The sequence below is a fragment of the Clupea harengus genome, chromosome 21 (genome assembly GCF_900700415.2).
Source record: "Clupea harengus chromosome 21, Ch_v2.0.2, whole genome shotgun sequence".
Taxonomy (NCBI): Eukaryota; Metazoa; Chordata; class Actinopteri; order Clupeiformes; family Clupeidae; genus Clupea; species Clupea harengus.
The window spans coordinates 7,781,355-7,806,472 of record NC_045172.1 but is presented as its reverse complement, the minus strand read 5'-3'; the positions used below and the strand labels follow the sequence as shown (position 1 = coordinate 7,806,472).

The 25,118-nt window shown below is 45.9% G+C and overlaps 1 protein-coding gene across 1 annotated transcript in view; it reads left to right on the top strand.

Annotated features, from left to right (window-relative positions):
* The window catches only part of adamts6 (ADAM metallopeptidase with thrombospondin type 1 motif, 6), a 39,695-nt gene extending 26,311 nt beyond the window's left edge, over positions 1-13,384 (top strand). Inside the window, exons 12-18 of the mRNA XM_031559181.2 lie at positions 427-590; positions 900-1,038; positions 3,598-3,727; positions 6,671-6,875; positions 7,059-7,235; positions 10,631-10,787; positions 12,124-13,384. Coding sequence (XP_031415041.1) covers positions 427-590; positions 900-1,038; positions 3,598-3,727; positions 6,671-6,875; positions 7,059-7,235; positions 10,631-10,787; positions 12,124-12,233 — 1,082 coding nt within the window. The 3' untranslated portion in view covers positions 12,234-13,384. The remainder of the gene's footprint in view (positions 1-426; positions 591-899; positions 1,039-3,597; positions 3,728-6,670; positions 6,876-7,058; positions 7,236-10,630; positions 10,788-12,123) is intronic.
* The last annotated feature ends 11,734 nt before the right edge of the window (positions 13,385-25,118 follow it).

Below are 25,118 nucleotides of genomic sequence, written 5' to 3'. Positions count from 1 at the left end.
TTTTTCCCCAGGAAGTTTATGCTTTCATTGTCTAGCCAAACATGGGCTGTCTCAAAAAGAAGGGAGAAATGCTAAGCTGGTTCCCCTCCTCCCCTTACAAAGGCCCTCAAAAGCACTTACAGCCGGGGGGATTGACAAGATCACACCATGACTTTGGGGATCTTCTTCTCAGGACTTTTGCTGCGATTGAGACAAGTTGGTCAGTTATCAGTGTTTCAATAGGTTTGAGTGAAGCAAGATACCTGTAATCTTACCAGTAAAATTGATTTGGGTATTAACATCAGCTAACATCACAAGGTTCTGTTTTTTTCCCCCCTGCGAATGTAAAGATTTCACTGAGCTGAGGTCAGCTGTGTCACTCTCAGCGCCTCTTGTCCACTGCTGTTACTGTCAGTCTGATGAGGTTTCCCTCCCTCCCTCCTTCAGCCCTGAAGTCAGAGGGTGATGACTACTACATCAACGGTGCCTGGACCATCGACTGGCCTCGCAAGTTTGATATCGCTGGGACGGCCTTCCACTACAAGAGGCCCGCTGACGAGCCCGAATCTCTCGAGGCACTCGGTGCCACCACAGAGACCCTGGTTGTCATGGTACGTGTTATTTCTGTCTTTCCTGTCTGTTTCACTGTGTCTTATGTGTTGCTTTGATGTCCTCTTTAGAGCTGCTGTATACTTTCCTCTGATGTCATCCCTGTTTCTCATGTACTCTCGGTTTTTGCTGTCCTGTGATGTGACTCTTACTGATGAGTCGACTTTTTTTCTGGTAGCTTTTTCTCTTCCTGTCTTCTGTCTTTCTCTTGTCTTCCTCTGTCTGTATACCACTGTCTTGTCATCTCCGACTCACTGCCTAATTGTGTCATAATTTTTTTCTGATGGCCTTGTCTGAATGTTCTCTCGCAGGTCCTTCTGCAGGAGCAAAACCTGGGCATCCACTACAGGTTCAACGTGCCCATCCAGCGCACGGGCAGTGGAGACAACGAAGTCGGCTTCTCCTGGCACCTCCTGCCTTGGTCCGACTGCTCAGCTACTTGTGCCGGAGGTGAGGCAGCCACAATGAACACTCCTGTAATCTTTCACGCAGCCAATACTCAACATAACATACTGTATATCAACTTAAGCACCTTGTACAGTTACATGTACATTCACAGTATCATTTTAATAATTGTTAATATAATAGTTATATGCATCTACATGATTAAGCAGATGTGATAGTAGGCTTGAACCATCTGAGGTTATCTTTAGACATGTTGTCAGTGAAAATGAGCTAAACCCTTGTAAATACATTTTGTGGCATACAGCTGGTTTTAGTATAATATGGACCACCCAAGGCAATTTCCCATAAACCATTTAGTGTCGTCCACTTGCGCTATCATGTTATAAATTATGGACAGATTCAAGTGTAACACTGGAATTATCTACAGTGTTTTGCAGCTGAAATCTGCTTAGATGACAAAACCAAAAGACCAAGTGGAAGACAGTCAGAATGGTCACTTTTCATCTTGGCAGTGTGCCGCTGGGTCTGTTCAGACATTCCTCATGCGTTGGCTTGGCCAGCATCTGTCCTCCTTTCAGAGTCCCGTCCCCCCCCCCCACACACACACACACACACCGCACCCCACAGTCCAACGTTCCAATGTGGTGTGCACAAGCGCATGGGGGCCGTCACCTCAAAAATGGCCCAAGCATTTAAGCTCACCACAAAAACCAAATAACATTTTCTGCGTAACAATAAATATTTCCCCCCGAAATCCGCCAGCTCGTTGAGCGTCACCATTAGGATCCTGCTGAGATATTTTCTGTGGAAATGCAAATAGACCCGGCTCGCCTGGAGGAGTCTGGGCAGCAGAGCCGCACTGCGCCGTGTCAGATCAACCAATTTGTTGTTTGATTTGTCCAAGCAAAGACCGCTTGGGCAACAGCCCATAACACCCACCCCCCAAGAGCAACACTTATGTCATTTGTAAAACATCGTAGGCCATTCTGCTGGCTAGGCATTGACCAGAACAAGCCAGAGGTTCAGAGCTGAAGGCCTCTGCCAAGCGACACAGTGGAATCCCCCCCCCAACACACACACACACACACACATTATCCTTACCTTATACACAGCGCTACAAGCACTGGAGCTTCTCCAGCCAGTGTTAATGAGGTGATGAAGATCCCTGACAAAGATAGGGCTTAACGATGTGTTTGAGTGCTGAGGTAATCGTTGGAGAGACTGTTTGGAGAAGAGGAGGAATGGTGTTCAGCAGACTCCGCTATGAGGTGGAAAGGGGAGAGCGAGGCAGTGTGGAGACAGCTGACTCACACAGAGCCAGGGATGCACACAGTGCAGTTAGCTTAGCTTAGCATTAGTAAGGGAAGATTTATATAATATTTCAATAAGTAGCAGCTACGTTTTCAGTTTGCCCCACACACAAAGCCATTGGGTAGCTTATGAAGATTGATATAGGGTGCACAAGAACTTTTTGGATGTTTAAAGATATAGCCACATTCCATTGCCATGGCTGCTCTGGATGTCCTGCTGGCTAGCTCATTTCCCCTTTCAGTAAAAGTAATGATATGGGTTTCAATTAGCGCGATGGTGAGATGATGACGACAGGATTTTCAATTTTTTGGTTCACTGTCTCTTTAAGGTTAGTGCTCTTATTTTGACACATGGCCAATACGTATCCCTCAGAAAGTGAGAAGGAACAGTTCTTACGCAGTGCGTTGCTCATGAGAAACAGAGACCTACTGTCTACATCCAGCGTCTATATTGAGCAGTGTTGTGTCTCTGTAGTACTTCACATTCTCAAACAAGAGCCAAAGAAAAGGCTTTGTTTTCTGTAAAAGTCATCCACCAAGGCAGTCTGTCAAAATGAGTCCTTTACCCACTAAAATATTCCACAGAGGAGACCATGATATAACCTTCATCCAGACCAAATGTGTCAGGGCAAGACGCACAAAATCTCCTGATGTTTGCTCAGTTCAATTCAGTATAACTTTATTTATCCCACATGGCAATTCAACGCCCCCGCCTCCCCACCCCTCTTCTTGAGGTGTTCTCATTGTGCCACTGCTGAAACCAACCACAGGATCTATGCTTGGATAGGTGTTTTTTTTTCTTTCCAAATACAGACGAAAACTAATGTTTTGGAAATGTGGGCAGTCTGAGTTTCATAACCCTAGTCAGTGTCAATTGGCACTAGTCTGGTACCCTTGACTCCACAAGGCATGGTAAAAAACCACCAGCGCAAGTAGCACATTGAATGCACTCTGTGAGGCAGTGAATGCTGTGGTTATCCCTATGCAAAAGCACTGATATACTTCCTCTGATATTTGTCTGCTCTATCGGCAGCCCATAGATACGTAGATTCCTCAAGTCTTGGCAGGGACTTGATCAAATAGAGTGGCTCCTTTTCTTCAAGGGGTTGACTTTTTATATTATACACTTTTATGTTACGCACCTTCTTGGATTTTTTTTTAGCTTTTTTCCCTCCTCCAACACTAACTTTCTGACCTTTGTATGATGTTTGTATGTGTGTATGTGTGTGTGTGTGTGTGTGTGTGTGTGTGTGTGTGTGTGTGTGTGTGTGTGTGTGTGTGTGTGTGTGAACAGGCTCTCAGAAGCAGGAGGTAGTCTGTAAGAGGCTGGATGACGGTTCTGTGGTCCAGAACAGCTACTGCGACGTGGAGAGCAAGATGCCAGAGAAGCAGAGACCCTGCAACACAGAGCCTTGTCCACCTGAGTAAGTACCGCCTCGGTAAAGCAAACAACCACAGCCACTTTGCTCCCCAAACCAATTCCCTTAAAGCAGCAGTATGGCGTTTTGGTCGAGCTAACTAAAGGCATGCAAAAATCTTGCAAATACCACCAACAGCCCAGTTGGTACTTTATAAAAGCTTCCTAACATGTTACCTGGTGTCTTTAGGCGAGTGTTCCAGCCAGAACACAGAACTACATAGAGCATATCCTGGAAGGCTGGTGGGAACAACACGTGTGTTTATATGTCCTTCACATGACCATATACCATCAAAATGAATTTGAAGATGATAGCAAAACTAGTTGCCTAAAAAAAACATACTTCAGAAAGAGGCAAATTGTTGCATAGATAGTGTTGCTTTAAACTAAAGCAGTAAGCAGTTGTGGGATGCTCTGGTACAGCAGCAGAAAATGGAAAATGCACTAGGCCTTCACACCGGGGACCTGGATTCAATTCTCCACTCGTATGTCGTAGGAAGGTCTGATTGCATACAGCCCTCTCTAAGCAGCACAGGAGCTGGAGGTAGTGCACAGCACTGTTGGAAACAGACAACGACAAAAAAATCAAAGTAAAAAAAAACATCCACACTTTCTGGTGTGAAAGAAAACCTAGAGTCAAACCTGATGTATTATCTGAGTAGCACCGTGAACACAGCATCACACTACAGTCAGCTCACCCACTGTATTGAGCAGCTCAGCCTTATCCAAAGTTAGATGGTGCACACCACCACTTCCTCTGCGCTGTTCTGAAGTGACAAAACTTTGGTATGCCTTATCATTTTGATTTTCAAGAGCTCTGACTGTATTTGTTCTGTATATGTCCTTTCAAAGGTTTCATACCTACAGGACATACCAGAGCATTGTGATCAATTGTGTCTTTGTGGCCTTGTAGCCATTATGGTAAAGTTGAAGCTAAGCTATACGCTTCACTACACAAATGTTATATCTTCGAGACTGTACATGCATTATAGTCAGTAGGGCATATCTATTAAACCTGTGCATATTTCTGCTTGCCTGAAAATGGGAACATTGAAATTGTGTCTTTGCCAACCTGGCACAGGTTTTGACCAGTGTAGTTTCGGTTCACCTTTGGTCTATAGCGATTAGACGCAGATGTGTAATCATGGCAGTCATTTGAACAGACAAAAGGTCTTCACCTATGGGCTTATAATGCGGCTTCTAAAAAATCCTTGGCAATTACACATAGCCAAATATTCTATTTCTGTTCCATCCACAGCAATATGCCTAACAATGGGATTGTCCAGCTGAGAGTTATGCTTCTGATTTGGTGGTTTCGACATTCCAGTGCTGTGCATGTCCGCAGTCTGGCCGGCAGATTAGAGTGACAATAGCAAGCTGTGATTTTCTCATACCACAACTGAAACAATAGACTGGAAAAAAATCTGCAAGAAACCCCTCAGTCGAACTACAGAACATCTAGCTCCCCCAGACACAATGCTGGTATGTAGGCTTTTCAGGAATGCTTGAATGTGAGGCTTGTTGAGTGGAGATTTTCTGTGGGTTAGGTAGGTTTCCTTGGACAGGTACCAGAAGCTTTCATGCAACTCTTGCAAGCACAGGATGGCCAAGGATGGCTATTGAGGCAGCGGAGGAAGACTTTGAGGCATGTCATTTAGTGGAAATAGTCTGTGGGCTGTTTATGCTTGTTTGCACAAAGCCAAGGCTAAAGGCAGTGAGTGTCTATGTTTGTGTGTAGGAGTGAGCAGGAACAGCAGCTAAGCTATAAGGCAGGCTTGTCTTCAGAGGTTGGTTGAGGTGAAAACGATGTTGATTTGAAAATGTTTAACTCCTCATGTCGTGTGGTTTCTGAGAAGATGTGATGGCCTCGGAGAGGTAGCTGACCTCCTCATCCTCTATGAAGAATGAAACGATGACAGCCGATGTAAGCAGGGAGCTCTACAACCCCAACTGGACTCTAGCCATAGAATCAGAGAGAGAATGGACCTTTCTATTCACAGCAATGCCATGTTCTGTGTCAAACAGGGAATATGAAGTACAATAACTGATCTGGGTGTCCACGGATTTAGTTCGATATTTGATTGATTGTTCCATAACCATTGAATAAATTACAGGCAAAAGATGCGTTCAGGCGCTGATCCATAGCATAGCGATAACCATCATTGAGGTCGCAAGCGATTCTACTCCATTTCTATTCCATTCTATTTTCATGACTCCAGCTCTACCTCTTCAGTGTTCACTAGGCGTGGGACAGAATTGGCAGCGGCTTAACCATGTCACACCACGTCTGCCACTTTTTTTTTGGTTTTGACCTACAGGTTTGACAGCCTGTTTGTTTGTGGACTCCAAGTTATTGTTGATGTTTTGGCCCATTGATTTATTTTTTGAGCGTGCCAAAACATTTATTTTATTTTGACATTTATTTTGGCATGTCAGGGATTTACCCGGATGGCTTTAATGTTCTGTTCCATTCGTCACACCCTGGGCACAAACACACTTCACTCCTTCTCTCCGTATTCCTTGTGTATCCAGCGAGTCCTAAGAACAACCTACAACACGTGTTGTAGTATATTTTCAAGAAACAAAATGCAAACATTAGAAGCACTGTAAGATGTCAGTGCTTTTTTAAAGTAATGTTATGAGTATATTATGATCTTTGTGTAAAACTGTGTGTGTGTGTGTGTGTGTGCGCGTGTGTGTGTTTGTGTGTCAGAGGTTCATCAGAAGTAGGCCAAAGTGCAATAAACAATTTGTCATGATGTGGTATGTGTGTCAGGGGCTTGCTTGAATGTGATAAACTGTTTAACTATGTGAGCTGATGTGTGTGCGCGCCTATGCTTACGTCTGTGTCTGTGTGTACTTTTGTGTGTGTGCGTGTGTGTGTGTACATGTGTGTACTTTTGTGTGTGTGCGCGTGTGTGTGTGTGTGTGTGTGTGTGTGTGTGTGTAGGTGGTTTATTGGAGACTGGACGGACTGCACAAAGACTTGTGACGGCGGCATGCGCTCGCGGACGGTCCTGTGCATCCGTAAGATCGGCCCATCTGAGGAGGAGACGCTGGAGGACAGCCTCTGCCTCACCCACCGGCCAATCGAACGCGAGTCCTGCAACAACCAGTCCTGCCCACCTCAGTGGGTGGCACTGGATTGGTCAGAGGTGAGAAAGCGGGGCTTCTGTGTATAACATGGTTAGACTCAGACGCAGAATAAGTACTCCTGACATATCATTACATTACTGTTGCTGTAAACTTCTGTCTTAATGGCTTAATGGTTTTCTCTCTCTCTGTCTCTCTCTCTCTCTCTCTCTCTCTCTCTCTCTCTCTCTCTCTCCCGCTCGTAGTGCACTCCCAAGTGTGGCCCTGGCTTCAAGCACCGCATTGTCCTGTGCAAGAGCAGTGACCTGACTAAGACCTTCCCCCCGGCCATGTGCATGGACCACAGCAAGCCCCCCGTGCGCATGCGCTGCAGCCTGGGCCGCTGCCCGCCGCCTCGCTGGATCCCTGGGGAGTGGGGACAGGTACGACCGCCACACACACACACACACAAACACGGGGAGGTATGAGCGCAACAGTCATACGCCAGTCACCACACACACACACACACACACACACACACACACACACAGGGAGGTATGACCTCCACAGTCAGACGCCAGTCACCACACACACACACACACACACAGACAGGCCTACTACGCCAGTCCCCATACACACACACACACACACACAGGCAGCTATGACTGCCACGGTCACTCCTACTACGCCAGTCCCCATACACACACACACACACACACACACACACACACACACGGGCAGGCCTACTACGCCAGTCCCCATACACACACACACACACACACAGGCAGCTATGACTGCCACGGTCACTCCTACTACGCCAGTCACCATACACATACACAGAAAGACACACACACAGAAAGAAACGCAAACGGGCAGGAAACCCCTCTGGTTTTAATGGTGGGATTTCTTAAAACGTCCCATCTGCAGCTACAAAATGGTGTGGTCACAGCCCCCCATCCCCTTAAAAGAAACCATGTCCCAGAGAGTCGTGTTTGACATGTTCATTTGGTGTTTATGTCACGGCCCTAAATGTTAACGATGGAGTAGCAAAAGGCAGATGGAGGAGGAGAAGGACTCTGAGCATTTCCTGATGGAGAATCATGCAGATGGGCGATTGAATTATCGAATCTCCCAGTCAACCCAAAAGAGGACAAAGCATTTCTGTGCATGAGCTGATGGCGCGGTGCTTTGTGGGGATTGCACTCGACCGCCACCATAATTGTCATATGGAGAGCAGTTGTGAGTTTGTGGCCAAGTCAGACGCGCAAGGCAGATACACTGGAGAGGGACTGGAAGAGAATGTCAGGATCTTCATTAAATACATCAAAACCCAGCCCAGAGAGAAGATTCCCCGGCTCAGAGGTTTCACATGTTGTGATTGCTAGGACAGAAGACAGTAGACCTCACTATGTCTCGTTCTTTCTCTCGATTTCTCTCTCTCTCTCTCTCTCTCTCTCTCTCTCTTTTTTTTTCTTCTTTTCTCTTTGTTTCTTTCTTTGTCTTGCTCCTCTGCTCGCTCGCTCGCTCTCTCTCTCAGCTCTGTGCTGTTGACGCGCGACTCGTCACCTGAAATCCCCTCAAGGATCTGCGCTGCGCTATAAGTTTAAAGTATGAGTCATGTGTGGCGGAATGCGCCTCGTCGGCACGAACACAATGGCAACAACAATAACAGCCCTCAACAGAGTGGAGTTTCAGGACTTTTCGAGGCTTACGCTATCAAAGTAGCATCGGTTGGCTGCGGTGGCCATCCATCCCCCAGCACAGGCCACCAGACCACCACAACTACCCCCCTGTTTTCCCTCTGAAGTCTGGTGGTGCGTGGGGGCAATGGATGCTTTTTCGGTTTAACCACAGAGCTCTATTTTCAGCTCCAGTTTATTCTCGTGTAACCTCAAAGCCTCAGACACCTCTCAGATGGACCCCCAGACCCCCCCACCCGCCCCTTCAGGAGGGCTATTAGATGTTTGGGGGTTCTTTTGTCCTGTCATGCTTTCTTATCTGCCCCCCTCCCCTGTTCCTAGACAGGAATGTGCACAGCTCCTTTGGTTCATCTCATTCTCTCCTTTGGATTGAAGTATTGCTGAACTATTTCACCTGTTTCATCCTAAAACAATGATAAGTTTAGGTTATTGCCTTCTAGATGTATTGAGGCTGATTAGGTTATTAAGTAGCTACAGTATTGAATATGGCTCACACTCTTCATCAGCCTGGCCATATGTTTTGTTACAGTTCTTGAAGAACCATCATTTTGTTGTATTTGATTACAGTTATTTATCCCCATATGTTTAAAATATTAGCAGGTTATTTCCCCCAGAATCTGGTCATGTATGAAGTATGATAGTGAAGATATATATGTACGGATATCTAAATATATATATATATAGACATTCCCAGTACCTCTGACCTGCTTTTTTTACACAGGGACTTCTAAGAACTTGTCTGCTTTCCTCAGTAGTTTGTGACAGACCTGGAGCCGTGTTTAGCAGATGTTTCTGCCCCGTGTTTGATCAGATCAGCTATCTGTCAGTGCTCACAGAGGGAGCTCTGTGAGGATTACTGAAACAGGCTCAAAACCTCCTTTTATGATCACAGATGGAGCTACAGCAGACGTTTTGTTAGGGGCACTTGGATGGGGGAATGTTGGGGAGGAGAGTGTTGATTGTGGTGCCTCATGCCTGTATGCGACATGGTAAAGGGGCAGTGTTTGCCCCAGCGAGGGTATAATCAAGGGGGCCACAGTGCTACAGAATAGGGGGATTGTTGTGGCCGACAGAACAAGAAAGGCCAGAGGGGGCCCGCGGTTTAAATCCCTCTCAAGAAGCCCCCTGTACCTACCTACCCCTCCCTCGTCCCCATGTCTATCACGGCCACTGGGCCCCGCTAAGCCCCCCTTAATTTGGAAGAGATGACATGTCGCCGGGGGAACAGAGAGAGCGTGGCCCTGTGGGAACCCCTGGCGAGGTGCCTCAGGGTCCCCGGCTTAGAGGAGAGCCGAGCAGGTGATGACGGCTGTGGCCCGGCCACCCCCAGCGGATCTGAGATCTGAATGCTCCGAATCCTCAAGCAGCAACCGTGCAGATCTGCCAGAGGAAGAGATGTGAAGGGGGTCATTTGTGTGTGAGGTCATTTCAAAGTGAACAGGCCTTAGGTGCAGGCTCCGCTTCTATGAATTGGAGTTTAAAAAAAAACACTTTTCAATGTTTTGTAAATAACATTTACCGCAGTCATAATCTTGTCTGACAATATGCAGTCTTGTTGCATTTCATCACCTCTTTTTTAAGTGTGAGCCAGTTGAATATGTGATACGAACACATTACCATTTTAACTATATGTGAAACAAATACATTTAGTCATGATATGGCTGTGTCCACCTGCCGTAAGGAGCCCTGTGCCTTGTGTGTCAGCAGCTCTGCACTGCATGGTAACCACTGACCTGGGAGTTATAATTAGCCCTACAGGTTCAGCCTGGACCAGAGCGTCAAAGCAGAGATTAGAGCCCAGTGAAGGCAGCATGAGTGCGTCTTTATTCTCGCCCAGGTTGACTGGCTCAACAGTTTCCCTTTCAGTCCCACAGCTGAACTCAGACTTAATTGGATTGTGAAGCTGCTGGTGAAGCTAGGTACAGTGGGTCCACTCTCATGGCATGCTAAGGTCACAGGAATCTCGAACGATTTGTGCATCACGGGATGTCTTGTCCTTAGCAGATCTAGAACCAAACAAACAAGTGTGTTAAATGGCCAACTTGAATTGACACGATTGTTAATATACGTTTGTTTGTGTGTGTGTGTGTGTGTGTGTGTGTGTGTGTGTGTGTGCACATGTTCCTGTGTGTTTGCAGTGCTCGGCGCAGTGTGGCCTGGGTCAGCAGATGCGAGTGGTCCAATGTCTGACCTACACGGGCCAGCTGTCCAGTGATTGCCCCGATAACCTGCGCCCCTCCACCATGCAACAGTGCGAGAGCAAGTGCGATGCCACACCCATCCTCAATGGTGACGGTGAGTCCTTACACACACAAACACAAACACACACACACACACACTCACTCCTTCCTATCCTGATTTTGGGCTATCATTACCAGGTGCTTAAATGGTTTCAATGGGATCTTTGGCATTTGATGTAGTCATTGCATTCTTTTTCTGTACTCACTCAGCATATATACACAATAAAGCCGATAGTGACAAACTGTTTTATAAACACATTTTTGCCCTGTTTTTTATTTCTCCCAACCTCAGTCCAAAACAATCATCCAAGGTCAATGTCCAGAGATTCCTGTTTCGTGTTTGGAGCTGACCTACTCTGTTCTATTGAATTTAGCAGTCCATATGCTAACTACACAGCCTTCCTATTGGCTTATGATTACGTTACGAGGCGAGAACTCTCTGTTTAGCTAGCTACCATGACAGATTCCCTCTAATTAGCGTCGCATAGAGAGGAGAGACTTTTGATTGGCTGCTGTTGGAAGGGCGGATCTTCTGATTGGCTGTCCACCCAGTGGGGATAGTAATGGGATTAGCTGTCAGTTAATTGAGCCTGCAGTAACTACGGAGAGAGAGAGAGCAAGCCTGTTGGCTTCCCCCAGAGCCATTTAAAAGGCCTAATAAGGGAAGACACTCTCATCCTGATAAGGGCCCAGACTCACTCGCACCGCTCACCAACGCAGTCCTCATGGCAGTCTGCCTGTGGCGGGAATCACGCCAGGACATCTCTCTCTAACTCTGTCCCTCTACCTCTCTCTCTCTTTCTCTCTCTAACTCTGTCCCTCTACCTCTCTCTCTCTTTCTCTCACTCTGTCCTTCTCCCTCTCTCTTTTTTTTTCTCTCTCTCTGTCACTCTCCATATCTTCATCTCTCCCTCTCTCCATCTTACTCTTTTTGTCTCTCTGTCTGTCTCTCTCTTCCTCTCTCTTTTTCTCTCTCTTTCTTTACACTTCCTCTCTCTGTCTTAAGTTACTTGATCCCTCTCTCTCTCTGTGTTTCTCTTCCACATCCTCCCTTTCTCCCTGTCTTCCGACTGCCTCTCTCTTTGAAATCCATCATATCTTAAACCTGGCTTTTAAAATCAGCTGTAGCTTGGCAAGGAAGTCTGTCTGCCACAGATCTGAGAGATATGGAGAGAGAGGGAACAGAAGTGAAAAGAGTGAGTAAGTGAGTGCAAGAGAGGGGAAAAGACAATAAATGAAATCGGCACTACAGACAGACCTCTCACCCAGGGAGATCCTACGGATGACTACTTTTCATTTTCTCTTTTTTTTTCTCTCTTTCATTTCATTTTCTCCTTTTTTTTCCCCGTCTCCGTGTCTCATTTTTTTCTCTTTTTTTGTCTCCTCTCCAGAGTGCAAAGACGTAAACAAGGTGGCATACTGCCCACTGGTGCTGAAGTTCAAGTTCTGCAGCCGCGCGTACTTCAGACAGATGTGCTGCAAGACGTGCCAAGGACACTGACCTACGCAAGGAGAGAGAGGAAGATTAGAGAGCGAGAGAGAGAGAGAGAGAGAGGGAGAGGGAGAAAAGACGGGGGAAAGACTGAAAACGAGACCAGCTGAGGAGAAGAGGCAGAGTTGGGGGAGGAAAGAACAAAAGACGCTCTCTCTCTCTCTCTCCCTCTCTTCCTCCCTCCCTTTCTCTTTTCCTCTCTCACACACCTGCTCTCCAGCCCTGTGGAGCCCAGACCACTGCTCAGCATGTGCTGCTGACACATCTGTTTTTATGTTCACTTCCGTGAAGTGGGAGCATAGACACTTATCCTCGTTAATGTTATTTTTATTATAATAATAATTATAATGATTATTTTTTCTTTTTTGCCTTTTTTTTGGTTTGTTTTGTTTAAATCCAAAGTGCTGGACACATCAGACCCACCAGTGGCACTGCGAGGAGAGGGTGGCATATGTGTGTTGGGGGGGGTGGAGTGTTTGTGTGGATGGCAGGGGTTTTGGGGGGAGGGAGGGGGGCAGTGTGTGGTGGATGGTGGAGATGGTCGTGAGTTGGTGGTAAGGGGGCTGCTTGCTTTCCCTCTGGTGCTCTCCCTTTTTGGGATTTGCAGGGGTCACGCGCGTCAAGCTGGTGCTATTGGCACTCACATACACACACACGCGTGTGTGTGTGTGTGTGTGAATGTGTCATGGGTGAACGCCTTGATGTGTCCGAGGACCCTGCTCTGTCACCGCCCAGTGATTCTGTTTGAAGCATATTCCCAGTGAGCCCGCGAGTCGTCTCTGTCCTGGTGCTTTTTGTGTATTCTACCGTTAGGATGTCATGCCACCCATTTGTCCCTCCCTTTGTTTAGCGATTCTGTGTGTTCCTGTGATTCAGTAAAAAAAAAAAAACAATGTCTCTAGATATTTCATCAGCTGACACAAAATGTCTACCTTTTTTCTCAACGTTGTGGAGGAGGGCGGGTGCGGGAGCACAGAGACTGGTGCTGTGAGGTGTTTGTTTTTTTATCTGAATAAGTAGTCAGTTGCTATAGATACAAACACACTGTACACACATACAATCACCACATCCTTCTGGTAATGTCACTAGATCACAGAGTAAACCACACACTCACTCGTGGAGACGGCCAAAAAAACAAATCCTTGTGTGTGTGTGCGTGTGTGTGTGTGTGTGTGTGTGCATGTGTGTGTGTGTGTGTGTGCCTGTTTGTGTGTGTGCATGTTTGTGTGTGTGGGTGCGTGATGTGTGTGTGTGTGCGTGTGTGTGTGCGTGTGTGCATATTTGTATGTGGGGGTGGATCGTGAGGTAGGAAAAGATGGAGTTTGTGTACTTATGTTTTAGGGGGACAGTGGGTGAACAGGGGAAAGTGTGTGTGTGTGTGTGTGTGTGCGTGCGTGCATGTTTGTGTGTGTGTGTGTGTGCGTGTGCGTGTGTGTGGGTGCGTGATGTGTGTGTGCATATTTGTATGTGGGGGTGGATCGTGAGGTAGGAAGAGATGGAGTTTGTGTACTTGTGTTTTAGGGGGACAGTGGGTGAACAGGGGGAAGTGTGTGTGTGTGTGTGTGTGTGCTGGAAGGAAGCTTGCTCTGCTGTGAGGATCCTCTTAAAAACTCTTCCATGAGAGGGTGAAAGATCCAAACAAACACCCCAAGGATCCAGATGCTGTGGCCCACAGAAACACCTGTTTTACCCAGCAAGCTCAGGATACCGTTGCCCAATAGGTCCCACCATTATCAAGCGCCCGGACCTGGCATTAGATATGTCAGCTCAGAATAGATTGAGGATTCACTTCAAAGGGGAAACTGTGTTTTGTGGTTGATTGAATCTGATGCTCTTGAGGCCTAATAATGTCTTCTGAAGCACAGGATCCACAGTAGTGTGTGTGTGTGTGCGTGTGCGTGTGTGCGTGTGCGTAAGTGGGGTGAAAGCGTTTGTTGTACTCTACTATTCCATTCAGGAACCTTCCTGCCCTGCCCCTGAACTACCTCCAACACCCCCCCTCCCCCTCCCCCCCCCTCCCCCTCCCCATGCTGTAGTCTCCCTCCCACCTTTAGTAAAGCGTAGACCCACCCCAACCAAAACACACACAGAAGAGCTTAGGCTGGGTGAGATTCAATACTTGACATCCTCCCCCCCTCTCACCTTTCAAATGGAAGCCCCCATTCCCTCACACAAACACACACACACACACAAACACACTCACCCACACGACCAAAATATGAACAAAGTTACCCCCTTTAGTTTGCTGTCAGTTTTGATTCTTTTTTACCTCACACTTTTTTTTTTTTCATAGGGACTGTCTTCGGCAAGCGGTTGTATTCTCTGTAAGTGTGTTTGTGTGTTTGTGAAGTGAACTATAGAACTGACACTGTAACCGGACACCTTCAGAATGGAGTTCTAAAGGGAACACCACACTTTAAAGACTCAAGAGACTTCTTGATGGTCGGACTTTGTTGGATCTAACATAAACAGAAATGAACAGACAGTACTGGAGTCACCAAGGACCACAGAATGACAGGAGTCTGTCATCATCAGTCAACCTTTCAACTTCGTTTTGCTGCTGCTACGTCGTAGCCAACAATACCGTGTTATATCATGTAAAATTCAATGTGTTTTGTAAAAAATGTTGAATGATTTGAATCGGGATTTTTTTTTTTAAACAGTGAATTGCACAGCCTTGAATAGCTACTGTGCAAACCCTAAATATCATGAACCCTTAGTTTATAAATCCTGAGGCTTGAAGTTCAAAATGAGCTTTGGGACTCTGTAACTGCAACTGTAAAGAGACTCGGTAATCTTCTCATTGAAACTGGTACTATTCGCTGTGAATGTGTGTCTCTGAATGTTACTTTGCTCATCTTGTATCTACAGAAGAATTTCAGAACAAAAAGCATTTTGTGATTAGTTGCTCCTATTTTATGTTCAGTATTAATGTTGGTACACTGTTACTAATTTTTTTTTTTTAAATTGTAAATGATATGCTAATTTATTACCATGTGTCACTTGCATACTGTTTCACTGCATGCAAATTAAAAATGTATAAAGTAGTGGAAAAAAAGCAGTGAAATACTTCCCCACGTCAGTCTGTTTTAATCTAGATCAAATAGAGTAATAAAAATTAAAAGAGCAGCTTCTACACGAGCTTTGATCTAGAATGTGTGTTACTTTCTCAGCAAGTTCTCTGAGTCTCTAGGTGAGCGGCGTGTGTGTGTGGTGTCTGCACTCATATGTCTTCAAGTCCTTTGGCAAAGACCTTTCTGCCTCACGTCCATGATAAATGTGCTTTCTAAAAGCCTCTCTCTCGTTTCTACTGACAATTGGAACCTGGGTGCATCCCTTGGCTTGCCCACTGGGGCTCGAGCCAAAGCGAGACGGAGAAGGTTGGAGTGTGTAGCTAGGTCAAGCATCTGGGATGCGGTTGTCAGTGGTGGCCTCTTTATTTACATGCCTGAGACCAATGGAACTTCAAAAAGCGGCAAATCCAGGAGAGCAGAGACAACACCAGACACTTTCACTCCTCGCTTCTACTACTTCTCTCTCTACTCACTACAGGGTTGGATTTAGTCCTTTCAGACAAGGCTGTATTTCCCTGCTTTCCTTGGTTTCATTGTGGTGCAGAAATTATTTTCTAATTCGATTCTAATTCTGAATAGATTCTCTAAATGACATAACCTGTAGGTACTGTTTGAAATATTTCACTCTGCATACCTCTACCTCCACAACTTGCAAGGCTTTCTCTGAACAAACCTCGAGTGAGGTTGAAGGTCTCACTCTGAAGTGGTCCTTCCCACATAAACAAGGTCATGGTTGTCCCTATGTGAAGAAAGCCCAGATGTTGCCTTGGATGTTACAAGAGTGTTTATTCTATGTCACACTAGGTCACAAGCCATTGTGTAAACTGTATTACTCTCATCCATATCTTTTGATATGCTAACCTGAAACAATATCTTTTCATAACTGTAGGATAAGCCCTTTGCCTATGGCATGTGTGGACCACTGTCAGGTTAACCTGCTTTGCCGGTCTGGCCCACGTGAACTCCTGGGGTCATGGTTTAGAGGTGTTCAGGGATCAACTGCTAGTGAGCTTTCTAAGCATGGCCTGCTCACTGCAGGACCTCGGTGCAAGCAAGCTGTGATAAAGAGGTGCTCACCGGAGTGAAACCAGACCAAACCTCCTCACCAGGGCCACTCCACTTTAAATAGACAGATCATTGCTGGGGGCCGATAAGGCCACTCATCCATTTCAGTAATAATAAAGAGACACGACACCAGATTAAGCCCCCACGCCAGTCACGTGCTTAAGATGGTTCATCTCCAGAGCTCCTCAAATCCAGCCCACACGCGAGAACCCCGGTGCGTATGTGAGCGCTCGCACACCAACACACACGTACGCACGCACGCACGCACGCACGCACGCACGCACGCACGCACGCACGCACGCACGCACGCACAGGCCAACGGAAACAGCAGTGTTCTTTGTGCGTGTGAGGAATGCTTAGAATTCCCCCAGCACTGCCTGGCCCTGAGGGATAGCATGGCTGGCCTTAAGCCACTGATAAAGAACGCGGCTGCCTGGTTTCCATCTGAACCACTGCACAGCACACAACACACAGCAACACAGCACGGACCAGGCCACTCTTTTCCTGATCTTCCACCCACCCCCCAACCCCCGGTGGATCCAGCCACTGATCAGAGGCAAGAAGAGGTTGTGAAGAATGCCATGTGCTCTGATGGGAGGCTGGTGAGAGAGAGAGAGTGACTTCAGACTAGACATGTAGGTGGAGGGTGGGAGGTCCTTGGACACTGACCAACGACCCATCTCTGATGCAGGACAGATGTGGCCAGCGTGAGCCGCAATGATGAATGATTAGGCTGCCTCACCTCTCTCCACGGTCGGGGCAGACAGAGAGAGAGAAAGAGAGAGAGATGGAGAGAGGGAGAGAGAGACGTTCTGCCTCACCTCTCCACGGTCGGGGCAAAGATAGAGAGAGAGAGAGAGCGCTGTTCTGGTTCCATGAAGCACAGCTCTCTGATACCCTGGTGTCGTGACAAGTGGCGTAAGTGTTTTCCCCTCACCTCAGTGCGGATGTAACAAGCTCCAAAACACGGGTGTCGGGTGAGGAGCCACAGGACCCTATAGGAGGCTGGGTGACAAGAGGGGATGCTGGGGATGCCGGGGTGGGAAGTTCAGGCCAGCAGCACCTGCTATCTGAGGCCTCTTCGGGGTGATGGTTGTCGTCTGCTTTCCCACAGCTGATTCCCATAACGCTCCCTCCCCAGAGGAAAGATCAAAGCCTGGCGGCTAGCTGCAGCATTAGCGCTCCTGACAGCAGCAGGTCAACTTCACCTTTTAAACGAAAGCATGCAGATAACCTATGGGTGTGGGTCACCAGCAGTTGACTTCAACTTGTTGTTTTATTCTCACACAAAACTATTTCTTAACACCTTTTGAAAAAAGAAAAAGGCGGATCGTTTTGAAGAAAGGGTGACTAAGCACTTTTGGGCTTATTGTGAATACGCAAGATACGAATGACTAGAGATGATAATACTACTACTAGATAGCAGTACTAAGAGATATGTAACCTAAGTCATTTCACACAGGATTTCACACTGGATGTTATGGGGGGCTTATACACTGAAGCAGAAATGAAGATAAAGCTGAAGGGCACGTCACACGGCATCACTGAGACTCTGGAGGGTCAGGAGAGGTCACTGGAGGTGTGATTGCCAAATGTGCCATTAGCCACCATCTCAATGCCCAGTGGCTGCTTAAGGGACACCAGGTAATGCTGTATTTGGACCGCACCCAGGACAGGTGGTTGTAAGCGGTTAGCTGAGCAGTTCTGGCATTCAGCCTGATGTTGAGTGCCAGACAGTAGAGTACAAATTCAGCTATTTCACTGAAAAGATACTGAATCATCCTGAATCACCAGTATTGCAGAATCTTACAAAATGATGAAGAATACTAGGTCACAAAAATAAACATCTCCAACCAGCCGTCCTGGAAAAGTAATACTACTTTTTAATCAAATGTATTTTAATGAATCATGTGTACATCATAGAAAAGACAGACAGAGCATTAGTGTTTTTCTCATTTACATCCTTCAACAGTCCCCAGCAGTACAGCAGCACATATGCAACATAATCCCTGTGCTCCAATTCATCCCTAAAGCACTGACTCTACAAGAACCTTTAAAGAAGCAGCCGCCCCCCCCCCCCCCCCCCCCACACACACACACACACACCCCTCACCCCCTCCCAAACCCACAGCCCCTGCTTCACCACTCTCTGAATTGGGTCACCTTCAGTGGTTCCATTTATACCATGTCCTGTGCTGTCTGCCAGGGACCAGGAGGTAAGTAGATTAAGCTGAATCGATAGCCAATCACTTAGATGGGGGTAGGGTGGGGATAGAAGTTAGAGAGCGAGAGAGAGAGAGTGAGAGAGAGAGAAAGAGGACAAGGGAATGTCTCCCTGGAATGCTTGAAACTCAACATCTCAACATCAAGAATTAATAATGATTCTGCCAGAGAAAGAGAGATGTGTGGGCAAGGGTTCTGATGTATTGTGATCCTTTGGCATCTAATTTAATTAAGTGTAATTTAATTTAATAGATGGATATTGTACCATACAGGGCCTGACTGTTACTGTTGCTGCAGATGTTGAATGTCAGTATAGCACAGCATGAAGCGCATAAAGGTCCATATTATTTACTGTAAAGTCATCCAAGCATCACAGCTCTAATTAAAATCACATTTCTGGTTAATGGATATTAATATTTACTTAATTCTTGCACAGTGGTGGACTTATTATACTGTAGTGCACTTAAAAGAAATTAAAGCATGAAGTAGCTTGATACATAGTGTTGCTTTACTTATGCAGATCTTCTTCAGACGAGATGGATGTCACCTCGGAATCTAGAAATGTATTAAAGGCACCAAAAGTATGGAATTTCAAATTCATGCAATTTATTTTAAATGTACACCTTTTTAGCTGAGAAACAATTACACTCAAGTATATGTTTTGCTGTGAGAATTTAGTATTTTCAACTTTCAATCCAATCAGCTGCAAATATAAACCTGTTTTGAGAGAACAGTCGATCTTAAAAGGTGCAGCTGAAACAGCATCACACCTAGCTTTGTCTCTTTCGCTACCTGAGCGAACATGAACAAAAATGTGTAGCAAGAAAGAGGCCAGAGAGGAATTGAGGCTGTTCCCTTGACAGCCAATGGCAGATAAGCTGCCATTTGTTTCCTGGCCATCAATCCTGGCTGCCCTTTGACCCCGGGCTTGGGCCGCTGCACCCCGGGCCATCCAGGTTACATACCTCTGATGCTAATCTCCGCGGGGGCTCAAGGGAGCTAGCAGAGTGAGCGGCACGCCATGGCCGGGTCTCCCACAGAGATTAAACTTGTCCCTCTCAGCGACAGGAGCCATGACGAATCCTCCTGAAATGACCCCATTCATTCTCTCTTTCTCTCTCAAACACACACTCACACACACCGCTCCCTCTCTCTTGCGTCAGAGGGATATACATTCACACAACTTTCCTCGACTTCATCCCCCAGCATACCTTTGGACTCTGACTTAACCTTAAGTACAGCACATACAGAACAGCATACCACATGCATACTGCTCATTCAGAACAGCAGTATCTGATGGGGTGAATCATGCATCTCTTGTCCTAGCAAGCACAAGTGGGATTTGTTTTTTTTCTAGGCATATTCATGGGTAGCCAGTGAGGAAACTGAGAAAGCGAAAAACATGGTTAGATGGCCATCATGGCTCGCCTGAGACCCCTGGAGCCCTTTCCTGGTTACTACCAAACAGGTGTGACCAGGTGAACATGACAGATGTCAGGCGTCTCCACCGAAGGTTAACGTCACACGGAGACAGATGGTGGTGGATGTCATGTCACCCCTGGGGGTGCTTCTGTGGCCTACTTCTATCCTTCTAAGGAGTATCACAGGAGGTGATGGACAGTCGTCCTCCAGCTGTTCCGTCGGAAATGTAAGACAGTGTGTACAGGTCTTACGTAATATCGAGTATCGTTGACCTTGGAGTCATTCCGTTCTGAGTGTTTCTGCGATTTTGTAAGGCAAGAACTTTCCAACAAGGTACTCAATGACCTTGACCATTCTCACAGACTGTAGAATCTGAAAATATTTTCTGGATACAGTGCATTCAGGATCATGTCTACTGAATGCATACATTATCAATGACTGCTGGAGTAGTGATTTTGAACCATGCTGGCTTTAGGAGTGAAGCCTAGGGCTATTCCTGAGGTGTCTCTTTCTAACAGTTGTGATTGGGAACCAACGCCCCAGTCCTCTGCCACAGTCTTTGCTGACTTCCAGTATCTGTTGATTTAAGCGTCTCTGTCTCCGCGGCTTCCTGACGTCTCCCAAAGGCCAGACATCCAGTCTGGAGCTCAGCCGTTTGCTTCCGGACAATCCAAAGAGTCCCGTCCGCTATCCAAAACATCTGATGGGTGCCCAACAGACTTGGTACTCAGTAGGGATAGTTCTTTTCAGGATCAATCAGTATTCATAAACCAGTCAAACAACCAATCAATAATCAATCAATCAATCAACCAACTTGATAGATTAACTGAAAATGTTTGCACGGGTGAGCTGATTTAAAAAACATGAAATCAGTGATGATTAAATTAGGTTTTGAAAGATTAAGTGTATGCAAATTCACGCTCTATAATGTACTATCACTTTTAGCAACTACATTAGCATTATGTAATATGAAATATTTTAATATTATATAAAATTATGTAACATAAAATAGTTTGATGATAATTTTACATTAGAGTGCATGGTTTAGCTGTATGGAGGGATTGGGTTACCTATGGAGATGATCAACAATGACGCAGAAAAATGCTCAGATTTTCAGAGCACTTCTAATATATTTAATGCATGAAGAGTCTTGCCAAGGGTCTCTCTCATACTCACCAATGTACATATTTTCAGTATCAGCCCCTTTCACCATTTGTTAAAAGTATGGATTACAGTCAGACAGGCCTTAAATGGAAATATTTTCATAGTCTCCAACTGGAAGCTTAGATAACAACCATCCAGAGTGTAATTTAATGCAAAATGTTCACTCAGTCCGAAGTAAAATATTTTTGAGGTTTCCTTTTTAGAGCCTAACCTTGGTCTTGGTTGTAGTCTTGGGCTTAATTTATTGTTTTGACTGGTTTCATTCTATGCTTTAACATTTGGGGGAAATAGTATTAATTCCAGATAAGTCTTGTCCAATTCCTCTGGTACCAGCTTTCTCCACCGCTGCCTTGCATGGTCTGAAAGTCTGGCACGAGGCGACTGAAATAAATAAAAAAAGAGAGGATCTTCTTGTGTGAGGTCCCACACCTCCTTAAAGGTCCAGTTACAGTATTGTGTGTGATTATGCTACCTCATTATTATTGCCCTCGGAACCGGGTCCAGTAAAGAGGCCCAAACCACCTCAGATGGTACCAGAGTGGGTAAGCCACAGCATATCTGGACTGACTGCAGCTGGAAGAGCCGTGTCTAAGCCAACGCAGGGCAGAGACTCCGGCTCAAAGCCACATTCCATTCAAACTTCAGCACTGTCCACAGTGTTTTTAAATGCAGAGGGGGCTGCACAGCTCACTTTAACAAATACAGTAGAGGGAGGGGGGACGACAGTGGGAGAGAGAGACCAGAGAGAGAGAGAAAGAGAGGGAGGGAGGGAGAGGAATAAATCTCATAAAGTAGCAATGAAATATGATCTGTGACACAAGGACATTTATACAGGTTAACCCTATTAAATAATTCCAAAGGGGCCTCACACCAGCTTCATAGCCATTTCATCCAGGCCCCTTGATTTAATAGTGCATGCTTTTTCATGGTACAGGCCTTGGAATACCAACAGCGGGAAGGAAAATGCCCTTCAGTAAACATCAGAGCTGTTTGAGGCATGACAGACCGGGTCAGGATGACATACAGAGTTAGGAAATGTAGAGGCCGAATTTAGCAAGCGCGGCGTGTGGGGGCCACACAGCTATGCTAATTCAATTTCCCCATAGGCTAATGGACAGCAAGGACTCGGCAGAGATGATTCACCAAGGTCATGGTTTCTGAGGTGGGCACAGACTCGGAGTCTGGGGAAAGAGAGAGAAAAAAAGGCTGGGCTTGGTTTCAAAGGTCTGCTGTCTGCTTAAGGATCTCAAAGCCAAACTTTAAGCAATACTCACTCACGGTCTTCAACTTTGGGTTTTACTGATAAGAGTCGGCCAGGAGCTCAGTTGGTGACTGCTTTTGGAATGGATCTGGTCCAAGACCACATGACCCAGTCTTGGAGTCACCTACTATCCGGAAAACTGCTGTAATTTACTAACAGGCCTAAGTGTCCTTATGAATTATGTCCTTACTACTGCAATGGTTTGAGCCCATACAACATTATAGAGTTTCAGTATCTGTCATTTACTTTCTCAGTGTTGCCTACGAGGGGTTAAGATCTAGGTGTGCCATTTTAACAAATATACTTCACCACTTGGGCAGCTTTATCAGTATGAGAGGGAAAACATAACAAAAATGAACACAAAAAACCTTGTTGAATATATTGCATCTGCACAACAACAACGCCCAAAAACCATTACAAAGAGTGAATAACAAAATAATTCAACAAAGCAGTATCTGCACTGCGTTGCTAAAGACTCATTGCTGTGCAGATCAGAGCTCAGTCGCTACGATACTTTATTCATTGAAAGGTACATTTCCTTTCAATATCCTCTTAGAATTAGCGTTGAGGTTAGGGATAGGGTTGGTAAAATATAATAAAATGTAGCTCCATACGCAACATACAAATGTTATATCTTCACTTCCTTATATATCTATAATATGACATGATATGATATGATTATAATATATAATATTCACTTCCTTACGTGTGTTCTAATAAGGACTCTATACTCCTGCTACCACTGCTGCATGTCAGTCTCACACATTAAGGTCGTCCTAAGGCCAGCCCACACGTGATAGCGACTCGCTAATGGGGAGTGCACATGGACAGATCGGGGCATCGTGTAACAATATCATACATGTCACCAACACAGCTAAGAATATACGAATGTCAACCACTTCAGGTCGTTGCTGTGCTCTGGTGTAATTAATCACAGTTTGTGTAACAAAGAAGTGTATTGTCACACTGAATGTTGACAAGGGCCTATTTCATAACTGAAGAGTTATTCAAAATGATTTGCCATGCACAGTAGGCTATTGTGTATCATTGTATGCTCATATTGATCAAAACAAAAAAGTTACATTAGATCTATGCACCTGTTAAACGATTCCCAATTAGGGTTAAGTAGTTTAGAAGATGGCCTTCCTGCCCAAAGGCCACAGTGAGGCTCCAGTGAAACCTAGACACTCACCACTCCCAGCCGCTCTGGTTAAGCGGAGAAACAGCATACAGTGTGCTAACCAGGAAACATCTGCTGTCATTAGGTGCTTCATTGCTGAGTGCCTCTGCAGATGGACTTCATAGCGAAGAGGAGAACCTGAGCAGGGTGTGTGTGATGGGAGGCTCTGTTAGGGTCCTCAATCATGGAGCAGCAGATTAACCTGCTATTTTTAGCAGCAAGGACAGTGGGAAATCACGGTCTGGGGGACACAGTGATGATAATACCATTACGGCTCCATCTCATCTCCAGCAGTCACATGACCACACACACACACTGAGGACCTGATTCCCGACCTGTGCTGGCTGTGGGCAGGAATGTTAAGTGTTGTGCTGCTGTCGGTCTGGGTGCTGAGTGGAAGCTAAAGGCTAAAGGTTCCCCCCTTTCAGAACGGATCTCCTCCCAGCATAGACAGGCAGTGTAGTTTTCAGTCTTAACAATGCTTTTAAGCCCATGAATGTAAATCATCTGAAATATCTTTTCACGTAATATTCTCAGGGCATCAAGACATTGGTAAGTTTGTCAAAAGTAACGCCTTGTTTAACTTATTTACTACAGTGAGAGTATTCATGGGTGCACTACTGAACATAGAACCATTTGCAGAAATATGAAAACATTAAAATCAACTTTATCTCATCACAGTTCATGAGCTGTGGGATGGCTGGCCAACGATAGCAGTAACTGAGACATGCTGGGAAGGTTTAACACCAGAGGGTACCTCAGACTCCAGAGTGTTGGAGTCACTAGTACATAACAACACATGGCAGTAATGATGGCCCTCCGGCAGGCCTACCTAATGGCCAGTGTAGCCCAGATCCTCTTGCTTCTTTCACCTGGAAGTCCATGACTGCCCCTTCAGTTCATACACACCCACACTTTGCTGATCACCAGAGGGAATTCAGGCTGAGTTCATAATGTTTGATTGGTAATCTGCACCTTGTGGTGTACCTGTCATGACGTGCAGCCCGATCTCTCTGCACCTGAGCAGACAGCGTGTGCGGTGGACGCAAGATCAGCCGTTATAAGAGACTGGCTCAGCACAGGCTAGTATATTGTTACTAAGGCAACAGTGTCAATCAATATCTAAATGCGCCAGGGGACAGCAAATTTAGCATGTAAAACAAATCAATCCAAATCTCTTCACCATGTGTTTGCTTCACTATTGCAAAGCCTTTATTTGACCGTGCTGAATAGCTTCATTTGAACCTTTACTTGATATGCAAATACATATATTAACCCACATAAGCAACTCCTCCCTGTAGGGCCTCAGCAGACAGGCCACTCGGTGGCTAAGAGGAGGCAGACGGGGCTGCATGCAGCCATGTGTCCCACCTGCTTCGCATTTGCGGCAGCGCTGGCTAGGCCGGCTGCTAAGTGTAACATTAACTCTCTTTCCTGTTCCATATGAAAATTTAAGCGCCATCCCAGAAGAGCTGTAAAATCCGAACGGAGCTTCTGGTCACATA